Below are 14,021 nucleotides of genomic sequence, written 5' to 3'. Positions count from 1 at the left end.
TGGGGCAAGCTGCTTCAGTTTGTTCCGCATCAAAATGCCCCAGGAATGGACTTTCATTCTTATTTCATCAGAGTGGGTGTTGCACAAAATGCTCATCTTCTGGCAACTTGTAACCAGTTGCTCTGAATTGGGGTAACATGGAGTGAATGAGAAGCACACTCTTGAACATCCTCACAGTCTTGGTTGAAGAGATGGGTTTTTAGAAAATGGGTTTGGGGAGGGCTGGTTGGGTGGAGAAGCAACAAACAAAGGGAGAAAATGCCACCGCGAAAAGCCAGTAGCTGAAGGATCAGCAACTAACAAGATCAGCATCTAAAGGATGGGGATGGAGGTTTAGGGTGAGGGATATTGTGTGTATATGTATCTTCCTTTATTGAACGATTTTCACTGAGGTATGTATTTTTTTCTTGCGTAAAATCTCACCTATGCCGAGTGTAGACTTGCTCTCTGTCTCCAAGTTCTGCTGGTTCTTTGGTGTAATATAGAAATCATATAATCCCGAAATGTATGGCACAGAAGGAGGCCAGTTAGTTTATGTTATCTGTGCCTCCTGGAAAAAGAGCCATCCAACCTAACCCCATGTTCTTTGACTGTAGTCTTGGAGGTTATGGAACTACAAGTGCATATCCAAGTATTTTTTTAATTGCAATGGAGTATATTTCTCCTTTCAGACTGAGTTCCAGGCCTTCACCACCCTCTGGCTGAAAAAATGTCTCCCTAACTCCCTTCTACTAATTGCTCTATACAGTGCCTCCTGTTATTGACCATTTTGCTGGACGAAATTTCCTTATTCCCCTTCTCCCCTCACCCATATGCAGAACTGAAATTCTTCAAAAGGTTTTAACTTTGATCTTGCTGCTAAACTGAACAGTTTGCCACATTGGTAAAATAGCCCCTTTTGCTTACATCTGAATTATGAACTTTGCTACCTGTTAACTGACTAGTTAGTTGATGCAGCTCAGAAAGGTGCACTGTCATTTTTAAAGAGTGCCGATACAAAATTTCATGTGTTGAGTTTGCAAAAGATACTGGGTGGCAGAGTGTTAATTGAAGCTCATATACAAAGCTCACCGAAGCTGTCAACGGAGATTAAAATGACGCGTGTTTCGCTTTCATTTTTACTTGCTGTGCTGTCTTGCAATTCAGACCCAGAGCCTAAGAAATCTTAAAATTACTCTCCTTTAGCAAACGTCCATGCTTGAAAGTGTTTATATGCACTAATTCTAGTTGCAGAATTTTAAAAATGTATCCGTGTAGTGTATCATTGTGCAGTACTGTAATCCTTGGATAAATATAAGTGCTTTTTTTTTATGCAGCTAAGATATGTGGAGAGGATGGACAAGCGGATCCCAATTGTTTTGTCTCAGCACAAGCTGTAGTATATGTTACGATGGAAAAAGAGTAAGTAATTACGAGGGAACTCATTCGTTCAAAGTACTGAGGGTTTATCCAATTTGAGGTGAATATCGAAGTGCGGGCATTTTGGCAAGTGTTAGGGCTGAAGAGCCTGTATTTAATTTGAGATATCGGAACCTATATGGTGTAGATTAATTTTGTCTAAATTGGATACATGGTAAACGGGTGGTTTTAGAAAAGGTGCAAAAAGCCACTGTTTTCACTGGTAATTTCTGGATAAGATATTGTTTATTTAGTAATGGGGCACCATATCATGCTGCAACATCCATTGTACCGATAACGAGCTGGAATGAAGAACTCTGGTAGCTCAGTGGTACCTGTCTAAGTGCACTACTGTCGTACCAAATAACCGTAAACAAAAAATAATTAATTGAATCAGAGCTACGACCCAGATCAGTGTCCACTGACACCTTAGGAAACATTGCAAGGTTCATTTACCCTATGTTCTAACTACTTAGCAAAAATGTGCACTAGACGTTCTTGATAACGCAGTTAGGCAAATTACATTTCTAGCACAGTTTACACACTGTAAATTAATTTGGTTAGTTTTTTTATCCTAAAACAGCTGACTGACTAGGTTGCAGTATTTGTCACAATGGTCCACACGTGTTAAAACAAAAACTGCAATGATGACAATCTTTGTTCAATTTTATTGAGCGGAAACTCTGAAATTGAAGCCTAAACAAACCTCAGTTAAACATGTTTAAACTCGTTGTAAACATAAGCGCAATTTTTAAAACCTACAGTGCTGTGTATTCTCAAATCTAATATTGTCTCCGTTCCTTTATCCCCACGGTACGGTGAGGTCTAGTTCATTGTTAGAAGCAATTGACAGACTGTCATGAATGACAGAAAGTTATTATTTTTCCGAGAGTCGTGACTAGGGAAAGGAGGCAGAGGAATTTCTGCTGATTCAGTTCTCCGTGAAGCCTGCAATCTCTTCCCCCTCTGCCAGCAACATTTGTGCTACTTCTTCCAATAATAGATTTGTGGTTAATGCGCTAAATTTAGGAACTTTTCTTTACAATATATCTGGCCTGCTGGGGATAGCACTTCCTGAGGACATGGAGGAACTGTTTAGAATTTTCTGACAATCCAGTATCTTTCATGGTCATTTCTGGAGCTAGCCCACAAACTAGCAGTCTTATTGAATTAATTTACACGCCAGACCTCTGGCTTACTTGTCTGGTTATAATGAACACACTTTAGAACAGCTGCATGTTTCAATAAATAATTAGGAAGTGACTGTTCATGATCTCCGGACATACCAAAATGCTTTACAGCCAATTAAGCACTTTTGAAGTGTGCTAACTGTTGCAATGTAGTAAACATGGGAGCCAATTTGTGCGCAGCAAAGTCTCACAGAACAGGTAATCTGTTTTGGTGATGTTGATTGAGAGATAAATGTTGGCCGGGACACCGGGGATAATGATTCTGCTGCTCTTTGAAATCGTACCATGGGATCTTTTATGTATGCCTAAAGGTCTCATCCGGAAGATGGCGAGTCCGTTGACAGTTCAGCACTCCCTCACTGCACTGAGTGTCAGCCTAGATTTAGTGCTCAAGTCTCTGGAGTGGAGCTGAAGGAGAAATGGGAAGAAGAGCTGGGCGAAGAGATTGAGGAGGGGCTGTGGGCTGATGCCCTACGTAGGGTAAACTCGTTGTCCTCGTGCGCCAGGCTAAGCCTGATACAATTCAAGGTTTTACACAGGGCGCATATGACCGGAGCACGGCTCAGTAAACTTTTCGGGGTAGAGGATAGGTGTGGGAGATGCTCGAGAAGCCCAGCAAACCACACCCACATGTTTTGGTCATGTCCGGCACTACAGGGGTTCTGGGTGGGGGTGGCAAAGGTGCTTTCGAAGGTGGTGGGGGTCCGGGTCGAGCCAAGCTGGGGGTTGGCTATATTCGGGGTTGCAGAAGAGCCGGGAGTGCAGGAGGCGAAAGAGGCTGATGTCTTGGCCTTTGCGTCCCGAGTAGCCCGGCGAAGGATATTGCTAATGTGGAAGGAAGCCAAACCCCCGGGCGAGGAGACCTGGATAAATGACATGGCAGGGTTTATAAAACTAGAACGGATAAAGTTTGCACTAAGGGGTTCGGCTCAAGGGTTCACCAGGCGGTGGCAACCGTTCATTGACTACCTCGCAGAACGATAAAGGAAATGGGAAGGTAACAGCAGCAACCCGGGGGGGGGGGGGGGAGAAAGAGTGCCTGGGCGGGTCCTCGGGTGTTTTTGTATAAATATTTGTATTAGGCTATGTATATTGGATTGTTTGATTTTATTTTTGGAGAGTTATTATTTTTGATAGGGCAGTTGCCATTTAGTTTATATATTATTTATTTATTTGTTAAAAACGGCCACTGTTATTTATACTGTTTTACTGTTGTAAAAAGGAAAACCTTTGTATTGTTTTGTTTGGCCAAAAAATTTGAATAAAATATATATATATTTTTAAAAGTCTCTGGAGTGGGACGTTGGAGCCCACAGCTTACTGACCTAGGCTAGAGTGCTATCATGTGACCAGCAGCTGATGCTAAAGTTAAACAAAGTAAAATGTGTCATACTATATCCTAGAATATCTTAATAGTAAGTTTGCTGATGCATTTTTCTTCTGTCAAACAAAACTCTGCAGATGATAATGGGTTGTATTGTAAATACTAATGAACTATCAAGATGCATGTGGCTGCCTTAGTCTTAATGTGAGCAAGGGTCTGCCAACTTTGAAGACCTCAGCTCGAATACTGTCGGAGCTGCAGTCTTTGCTGTTTTTTTTATCCATTAGATTGCTTGCTGCAGCTCTCCTTTCACTGTTGGTTCACCTGTAGATTCTAACACGATGACAATGACATAGTGGTATTGTCACTGGCCTAGTAATCCAGGAATACAGTGTAATGTGAGCGGCATGGTAGCACAGCGCTTAACACTGTTGCTTCACAGCGCCAGGGTCCCTGGTTCGATTCCCGGCTTGGTCACTGTCTGTGCCGGAGTCTGCACCTCCTCCCCGTGTCTGCGTGGGTTTCCTCCGGGTGCTCCGGTTTCCTCCCACAAGTCCCGAAAGACGTACTGTTAGGTGAATTGGACATCTGAATTCTCCCTCTGTGCACCCGAACAGGCGCCAGAATGTGGCGATTAGGAGCTTTTCATAGTAACTTCATTGTAGTGTTAATCTAAGCCTACTTGTGGCAATAAAGATTATTATTATGCTACAGGGACCAGGGTTTGAATCCCGCCACGTCAGATAGTGAAATTTGAGTTCAGTAAAATGGCTGGAATTAAAAGTCTAATGAAACCATTGTCGATTGTCGTAAAAACGCATCTGGTCCCTCTTTTAGGGAGGAAATCTGCCATCCTCACCCGGTCTGACCTATATGTGACTCTGTGGTTGATTCTTAAACGCTCTCTGGAAAAGCAATAAATGAGGTTCCAGCCAGCGACGCCCACATCCAATGAATTAATAAAATATTTTTAAAAACTGGGCATAACTGGGAGAGTATTAGCTACTACTATGGAGTAATGGTCGAGGTGTTGTTTGGGCTGCACCCTGTGGCTGGTTGAAAATACCATCTTCCCTGCCAGGTCCTGTTTTCTCAACTCTCAATTGGCCAACATCCCGGGAAGGACAAAGAAAGCGCCTCAAAGACCTTCTGAATCTCACATTGAAACTCGGCAGCATTGACGTTAATCACCTGGAGGAGCTTGCTACCAATCATTCAGAATGGCAGCAACCTGTCCATCAAGCTGCAACACACTTTGAGTCACAACATTTCAATGATGCAGGAAAGCAGCAGCAGCAAAGGACCGAAAAGAAAGTTAAATCTTGCACTCCGGAACCCACTACCTCATGGGACATCCCGTCCCGTGTGCTCAATGATCTGCAGGTTGAGAATCAGCCTGTTAGTCACGTCTAAATCCCATGGCAGAAACTTGCGACCGAGCAGAGACCATCCTTGAATTGGGGGACAACCGTCGCTAGGGCTAGCTTTGTAATGGGAGACTTTAGCCATCATTTAGACTGTATGACACATTAATGCCAGTGCAAAAGATTTTTGGTTTGCATGATGATGTAAATCCGAAGTTGCGGCCAAGCTAAATCTAAGGAACAATGGAAACTCTCTCTTCGAGTAAATATAACTGCTGCAGTCTTTCGTGGAATCCCAATTCCAAATTCAAGGTGCACTTACTGAATAACTCCAAGTTGATGTAACAACCAGAACACTTCACATCAATGCACCTTATTGGGCTTATCAATAATCTGCTCTCTGCAACATGTTTGGGAAAATCTGCCAGAGAATTGGAGAAAAGCAATTATCTGCAGAAGTGTTTTCTTTGCACTCTTGTGTAAATCAAAATACGTTACTCCTTTTCAGTCTACCTTTGCCTCAGTAAGCATGTTGTCCCAAGTGCATGGAGGTTTATATTTTCATCTGTAATGGTAGAATTACTAAAGTGGCAGCATAATTTCAGCTGGATTGATGCTCCCTGGTGCCCACGTGCTGTTTATTCGCTCAGACACAGATAAAAAGTGAAAAGAACTCCTTGATGAGACTTGCGGAAATTATGACTGATGATGTATTGCCATCTTGTGGTTAAACATGAAACTAAAATTTGGGCATTCTGACTGCTGCTGGGTCACAATTTAAGAATTAAGATCTAGTATTTAGGCTATTCAAAAAATGCAGTGGAAGTAATGTTAAGTCATCAAAATGCATCATGTTTGTTAATCTTCGTATAAGACCAGGACTAAGTTACTATACGCCGTTGCCGAATTAAAATTAATGAAAGCTGATGGGTGTGATCTAACAAAGACAAAAACAGGGTCTGTCCTGGGCAGGATTAGAGGGGTCTTTAGCGCCGGGAACAACCCCGTTTTCTAACGGCTCTGTTTTTTGGGCTTCGACAGGGAACCCTCGGCCAAGACTGCACTCAGTCACATTTCCTTCACTGAGGAGCTTCACTCGCTACTGCAGGAAGAAATCAGGGCGCCATTTTTAAATGGCGTCCCGATCTCTCGGCCCCCCAATGTGACCCCCGGATCGTCCCAACTCCTCTGTTGGGGGGTCCTCGAGCACCCCGCACCCCACCTCATACGGGCAGGGCACTCCCCGGCACGGACAAAATGCCATCTGGGCAGTTTGGTACTGCAGCCTGCCTTCCTGGCAGTGCCACATGGGCATCCTGGCAGTGCCAGGCTGGCACCTGGGTGATGGTAGAACATAAGAACTAGGAGCAGGAGTAGGCCATCTGGCCCCTCGAGCCTGCTCTGCCATTCAATGAGATCATGGCTGATCTTTTGTGGACTCAGCTCCATTTTCTGGTCCGAACACCATAACCCTTAATCCCTTTATTCTTCAAAAAACTATCTATCTTTATCTTAAAAACATTTAATGAAGGAGCCTCAACTGCTTCACTGGGCAAGGAATTCCATAGATTCACAACCCTTTGGGTGAAGAACTTCCTCCTAAACTCAGACCTAAATCTACTTCCCCTTATTTTGAGGCTATGCCCCCTAGTTCTGTTTTCACCCAGCAGTGGAAACAACCTGCCCGCATCTGTCCTATCTATTCCCTTTATAATTTTATATGTTTCTATAAGATCCCCCCTCATCCTTCTAAATTCCAACGAGTACAGTCCCAGTCAACTCAACCTCTCCTCGTAATCCAACCCCTTCAGCTCTGGGATTAACCTAGTGAATCTCCTCTGCACACCCTCCGGTGCCAGTACGTCCTTTCTCAAGTAAGGAACCACGGTGCCACACTGGCAGGCCCAAGGCTCCCGGGTGGCATCAATGTCAGGGTGTCACCCTGCCCAGATGCCTACCATATGGGGTCCTCCAATCTCCTTGGAGATCTCCCTCCTCCTCTTCTCTCTTCTCCCCCCCCCCCAACACCCCCCCACCCCAAACCACCAAAGTGCCATTTCACTTGGTCACTATTTGTGGGGACCAGTGCTAAATGGCACCTGGCTGGGGTCTCCACGGCAAGGCCGGTAGATCTTGGGTGCTTCTTTGCAAGTCTGGATCCCAGCCAGATCACGACGTCTTTCGAGGTCCTGTTAGGTCTCACAAGGCATAACGACTATCGGGAATTCCAGAACGGGCCTCTCGCTTGATCTACCGGCAATTCCGGTAGGAAGCGGCCGGTAAATTGTGCCCTATATGTTATTTTGACTGCTCCTTGTCCTTGTGTAACTTTTCATCTTCATTCTCCTTCCCTCACGTGGTAATGTCAGAAAGGAACAAGGTCAATAGGACTGATTTCCTTTTCTGTTTCATAGTTTATTTTTCAGAAGTGCAATAAATCCTTTTGTTGTACAAACTAGTGCCTTAATTGCTAAGAAGAGACATTTTGAAAAATCCATCATTTTTCCTCCTCCTATCTGCTGCACCTAAGGATTTGGCAAAATGTGTATTATATCTCTGTAAACTGTGTATTGTTTCTCACAATGTCTGCTATTCCAGTTCACTCATGATTTTCATACAGTTTCTCTCTTTACTGCCTCAAAATAAGCTATACACAATCTGCATCTAAATTGTTCCTACATTAGGTGAACTAATCTATACACAAGCACCTAAAGAATAAAAATGCACTGTTTATTTATCAATATTACAACTCTGAGGTTTTGTAAGGTAATTATGTTTTGGACTGTGTCTTTAGTGCAAGGTAAAATGGATTAATGAAAAGTTAGTTTTGTGATCTGATTTTAAAAAATAAATAAATAAATAAATAAATTTAGAGTACCCAATTCTTTTTTTTCCAATTAAGGGGCAATTTAGCCTGGCCAATCCACCTAGCCTGCATATCTTTAGTTGTGGGGTTGAGACCCACACAAACACTGGGAGAATGTGTAAATTCCACACGGACAGTACCTGGGTCCTCAGCACTGTGAGGCAGCAGTGCCAACCACTGCGCCACCGTGCTGCCTGTGTGATCTGATCTGAGCCTGTGTAGTTTGATTATCATGGGAACTGGGGGCACAGGTAAAATGTTATTGAAAAGCACATATTGGGTTTAACACCTGGAAACAAAGGCAGAAGCAGATCATCTTGCTGGTGTGAACTTTCTTACTCTGAGACTTTGAACAAGGAGCAGAGGGAGAAAAAGACAGAACAGCAGTTGCTGCAGCCTGCAGAAGGAAAAGGCTGTTTTCTGTGTTAGCTACAAGACAGAATGCTGGAAAGGCTTGTCCATGGGTCAAAGAGAAGAAACCCTGCAGCGATTTAAGGACATTACAAGGTTTTGCCCTAGCAAGACTGGGAGAAGAAATGACCAGAGTGGGCCACGCTGCTGGAAGTCGTATAAATACTCTAATACTCTTAAGGGTTTGGGGATTGTAAACCATTTCTTGATTTGAAATATCACTTGAACGTGCATGTCCCACACTGTGCATGCTACAATGGGCGTGGAAAATTTAGTTGCTTTGCTGTCATCTGTGACTTCAGCAGTTCATGGACCATTTCTTGGGGCTTGTAATTTGCATGACACATTTGAAGATGTAGAAAGGCACACTTGATCTGCAGAGGATTCAGCGCAGATTAACCCACTTCTGTTTATTTCAAATTGACAGCATTTTTATTTTATCATTATAATAATCTTCATCATTGTCACAAGTAGGCTTACACTAACACTGCAATGAAGTTACTGTGAAAATCCCTTAGTCGCCACACTAATAGAATTCAGAATGTCCAAATTACCTAACAGCACGTCTTTGGACTGGGAGGGAACCGGAGCACTCTGAGGAAACCCACGCAGACACTGGGAGAATGTGCAGGCTCCTCACAGACAGTGACCCAAGCCGGGAATCAAACCTGGGAACCTGGCACTGTGAAGACACAGTGCTAGTCCAGCATTTGCTAGTGTTGGAAATGTCTGTTGTAATTTTCACTGTGAAATGTATGCTCAGGTTGAAGCAGTCTCTCTCACTCTCTCTCTCTCTCTCTCTCTCTCTCTCCCAGAGATGGCCTATACTGATACAGTTCATTATGCTGTAACTGCTCTACCAAACCTTTTGGCTGTTTATAGTGCAAGGCATCTGATAAAGCCGTAACACTGCAAACAGATTTATTATAAGGTCACAATGGGGATGTTGTAAACAGTAATGGGGCATCCATTACTGAGCCATAGTAGAAGAAAAGAGCAATTTATTTTATACAGCCTTTGTGCCTTTTAGTCTCCAAGGAAACTGCATTATTAAAAGGAGTAACTTTTTAAAAGAAGCAATATTAAGATGATTAACTTTAAAAGATTGATATCTTTGATATATTCTGTTATGGAAGCTTTATTATAGTTTTATTTTGGAATTTACATTTTTAAAAGCACACAATTTTCTTTTGTAAAAACAAAAATGCATTAGTCCAATTTTTATTCAGGAAAGAGCTTTTAAGATTTCAGCTATTCTTCGTCCACGTATAAGATGAGTGCTGACTTTTTTTTCATTCTCCAACAGGCACTTTACAGAATTTTTACGGAGTCATCATTTTTGTAAATATCAAATTGAAGTGTTGACTAGTGGCATTGTTTACCTGGCTGATATTCTTTTCAATGAGTCTGCGCTTTTCTATTTCTCGGAGGTAAGATGCAACCTAGTGAGCACTGTCTTGAACTCATTGGCTGGTCTCGTATGTAAATCTCTGGGTGGATGTTCAAGAACCAGCAGACAAGCAGAATTTGTTTGTCGTAAATTAAATTGTTATTCTTCAAGAATTTTGTGATGGGCACTCTCTAAATATTTGTAATGCTGCTATTGTATATTTTATATCTCCGATCTGTGTAGAGATGACACTAATTTCTGTGTGTGCAACAGATTTTATGTTCATTGTTTTAAGACGTCTACTCCATGTCCCAGCTCTGTCTTCCAACTCTTTCTACAGGTGGTTTACTTTTCCCTGATTATATATGCAGGCTTAACCATTCCAGCACAGCGAGAATCAGTAGTCAATAGACTCCCCGATCAAACGCAGAATATTTGAACACTACAACCACCAAATATTTTGTATAATAATTCATTGTAACTCACTTCAGAAATTTGTGAAATATAGAGAGCTGATATCCAATGTAAGTTGTGTTTAAGAAGTGTATCGGGATGGAGTTGGAAGGCCAGCGGGGTGGGTGGATGGAGGGAATTTGACAACATGGGTCCAAAGCAAAAAAGTACAGCTACCAGCAGTAGTAGAGCATGGGGTTGAGGAGATGCTGGACTCGAGTTTGGCCAGGGTGGGGTGCAGTCGTTATGCTAACTGGCAAGGTCATGGAAGGATTTTAACACAAGGCTGAACATTTGAAATTTTGAGTTTGGGAAACCAGAAATTGAGGTTAGCGAGTGGAGTTCTGACTGGTGAATGGAATGGGATACACTTAAATCCTAGATTAATGGTGTGTCACTTCAACATCGCCCATTTAGCATTGGGAATTTTGTCTTAAAGTCATTTTGCGCTGCCCTGACCAAATGCCGCATGACCCAATTGGTGCCATTTTGGAGTAGCCTTTGCTGCTCCCTGATCCTTTGTCTCACTGCTAACTCCCAGGCTCACAGCCTCTGCCACTCTCCAACCCATCCTCTTGCCAGTCCTCCTCCTCGCCACTCCTCCTCCTCGCCGCTTCCCTCTTCTGACCACTTGCTGTGAGCAGGGGCTCTGGAGATGAGTGGCCAGAGGTAGGAGGAGCAGCTTCAACTCCCTGCAAGTCGAAGTTGCTCAGTCTGTCTCTCGCCGCTCAATGCCTTCTCTCACAGTGAGCGTTCAGGAGAGGAAAGCAGCGAGGAAGCATGAGGATGGGCGAGTGTGGAGGATGCTGGAAGCTGTTTAAGCCGCTAGCCTGAGGGCCGGCAGTGATTGGTGGTTTCAGGATGGCAGAGGCCACAAGCACATGTTCAGGAAGTGGATGGGGCTAAAAAGCTGGCTTGTAATGCAGAACAAGTCCAGCAGTGCGGGTTCAATTCCCGTATCAGTCTTCCCGGCTTTTCACAGTAACTTCATTGAAGCCTACTTGTGACAATAAGCGATTATTATATTATAATGGCGAATGTGAAGTTCATGAAGCAGGATCAGCAGCGAGTGGGAAATAAGTAGAAAGTTACCAGGTTTCTTTTATATTTTTAAATTTATTTAATTTAAAAAAGTTATTTATTTACCAATATAGGAATTTAGCAATAAAAGTATTTCAACTTATAGGGTATAATGTTTTAATTTTTTTCTGATGAGAGATCCTACAAACCTTGACTACAGTTTTTACTTCGGTTTTAATGTGAAAAGCTGATTCGTTTAAAGTCATTTCATTTAAAGTTGCACTTTTCAGGAACGCGACTACAACTTTTAAGTGAGGACTCACTTAAGCAACAGAGTTTCACATGAGCTGAAGTGCTGGAGAATTGAAGACAGGTCACGACTATTTTATAATGTGAAGATATCAGCGTTGGACTGGGGTGAGCACAGTAAGAAGTCTTACAACACCAGGTTAAAGTCCAACAAGTTTGTTTCGAATCACTGGCTTCCGGAGCTAGTGATTTTGCAGCTCCGAAAGCTAGTGATTCGAAACAAACCTGTTGGACTTTAACCTGGTGTTGTAAGAGGACTTTTTTAGACTAGTTGAGGGCACAAATCTAGCTTCATGGGAAAATGAGAACAGAAGTGGACAATCTTACACAGGTGGAAGTAAGCCGAGAGGAAATTGGGTCAGAAGCAAGACATAAAACACCCAGCTTGTGAAGAATCTGGTTCAATCTGTGACCATGGCAAGGAAGAGGGGATGGAAGGCACTCCTATGGTTTAACAAGAGGAAATTGCTTCATTCAAGACCATCTGATGTGGGGAAGGTATCAGAATCAGTTAATGGAGACAGAGTGACTGAGAATTTAGACAAAAATGAATTGACTAGGGCCAGTTTTGGATTAGCAACGGTTAAGTCATGTCTAACTAACTTAGTTGAATTTTTTGAGAAACTGCTAATGTAGAGTAGGCAGTTCCTATGAATGGTGTTTATACAGACCTAACGCTAGCTTTTGGGGCCTGGTACAATAGTCTGACCCAATTAATCAGTCCCTCCCTGAACCTAAACCGTCCAAGCACCTTCCACAAATAGCCCACTCCACCCGGTCGAAGGCCTTCTCAGCGTCCATTGCCACCACTACCTCCACTTCCTTGCCCCTCGGGGGCATCATGATCACATTAAGCAATCTTCTCAAGTTAGCTGTCAGCTGCCTGCCTTTCACAAACCCTGTCTGATCGTCCCCAATCACCTCCGGTACGCAGTCTTCAATTCTAATCACCAGGACCTTGGCCAGGAGCTTGGCATCTACATTGATCAGGGAGATTGGCCTGTATGACCCGCAGGATTCCGGGTCCTTGTCCCGCTTCAGTATCAGCGAGATGGTGGCTTGCGACATCGTCGGTGGCAGGGTCCCTCTGTCCCTTGCCTCATTTAAAAACCTTTGTCAGGACCGGTCCCACTATCTCCGAGAACTTATTGTAAAACTCTACTGGGTATCCATCTGGCCCCGGGGCTTTCCCCGACTGCATGGCCTTTAGGCCCCCCAATATCTCCTCCGCTCTAATTGGGGCCCCAGCCCGTCCACTCGTCCCCTGCCTACTTTTGGGAAGGTTAGTCCATCCAGGAACCTTTTCATCTCCTCCAGCTCTTCCGGGGGTTCTGAAGTGTACAGCTTACTATAGAAGTCCCGAAATACCTTATTCAGTCCTGCCGGGTCCTCCACTCTGCTCCCCTCCCCATCAACCACTCTACTTATTTCCCTGGCCGCCTCCCTCTTCCTGAGTTGCTGTGCTAGCAATCTACTGGCTTTCTTCCCATGGCTTTCGTACACCACTCCCCTCGCCTTCCTAAGTTGTTCCACGGCCCTACTCGTGGATAGCACCCCCAGTTCCGCCTGCAATCTCCGTCTCTCCCTGAGTAGGTCCTCCCCCGGGGACCCCGCATGCTCCTCGTCTTTTCCGGTGAATGTCCCTAACCAATCTGTCCATTTCTGCTCTGTCCGTCCTGACCCTGTGAGCCCGAATTGAGATCAGCTCCCCCCTCACTACTGCCTTCAGCGCCTCCCACAGGGTCGCTGCTGAAACCTCCCCCTTATCGTTCACCTGCAAGTAATTTTGCATACACTTCCGAAGTCTCTCACATATCCCCTCCTCCGACAACAGTTCTACGTCTAACCTCCATTGCGGGCGTTGGTAATTCGCCCCCCCGACCTACAGGTCCACCCAGTGCGGGGCATGGTCCGAGATAGTGATTGCCGAGTATTCCGTATTCTTTACCTCCCCTACACAGTCCCTGCTCACGATAAAAAAAATCAATCCTAGAATATACAATCCTAGAAACATACAAAGTGGCAAAAATTAGTGGGAGACTAGAGGACTGGGAAGTCTTTAGGGGACAACAGAAAGCTACTAAAAAAGCTATAAAGAAGAGTAAGGTAGACTATGAAAGTAAACTTGCTCAGAACATAAAAGCAGATAGTAAAAGCTTCTACAAATATATAAGACAAAAAAGAGTGGCTAAGGTAAATATTGGTCCTTTGGAAGATGAGAGTGGAGATTTAATAATAGGAGACGGGGAAATGGCTGAGGAGCTGAACAGGTTTTTTGGGTCAGTCTTCACAGTGG

At 43.8% G+C, this 14,021-nt stretch overlaps 1 protein-coding gene across 4 annotated transcripts in view; it reads left to right on the top strand.

The window, feature by feature from the left end:
- akap10 (A kinase (PRKA) anchor protein 10) overlaps window positions 1-14,021 on the top strand; it is a 110,926-nt gene that overhangs the window by 62,388 nt on the left and 34,517 nt on the right. For all 4 annotated transcript variants that reach the window (XR_011933704.1, XM_072469742.1, XM_072469741.1 and 1 more), the window contains 2 exons: window positions 1,317-1,401; window positions 9,860-9,983. Coding sequence is in view for 3 of the 4 variants with exons in the window: in XM_072469742.1 (XP_072325843.1) it covers window positions 1,317-1,401; window positions 9,860-9,983 (209 nt within the window). In the remaining variant the exon portion in view is untranslated. The remainder of the gene's footprint in view (window positions 1-1,316; window positions 1,402-9,859; window positions 9,984-14,021) is intronic.

The sequence above is a fragment of the Scyliorhinus torazame genome, chromosome 12 (assembly GCF_047496885.1).
Source record: "Scyliorhinus torazame isolate Kashiwa2021f chromosome 12, sScyTor2.1, whole genome shotgun sequence".
Lineage (NCBI taxonomy): Eukaryota > Metazoa > Chordata > Chondrichthyes > Carcharhiniformes > Scyliorhinidae > Scyliorhinus > Scyliorhinus torazame.
This window is presented reverse-complemented; position numbering and strand designations above follow the sequence as displayed.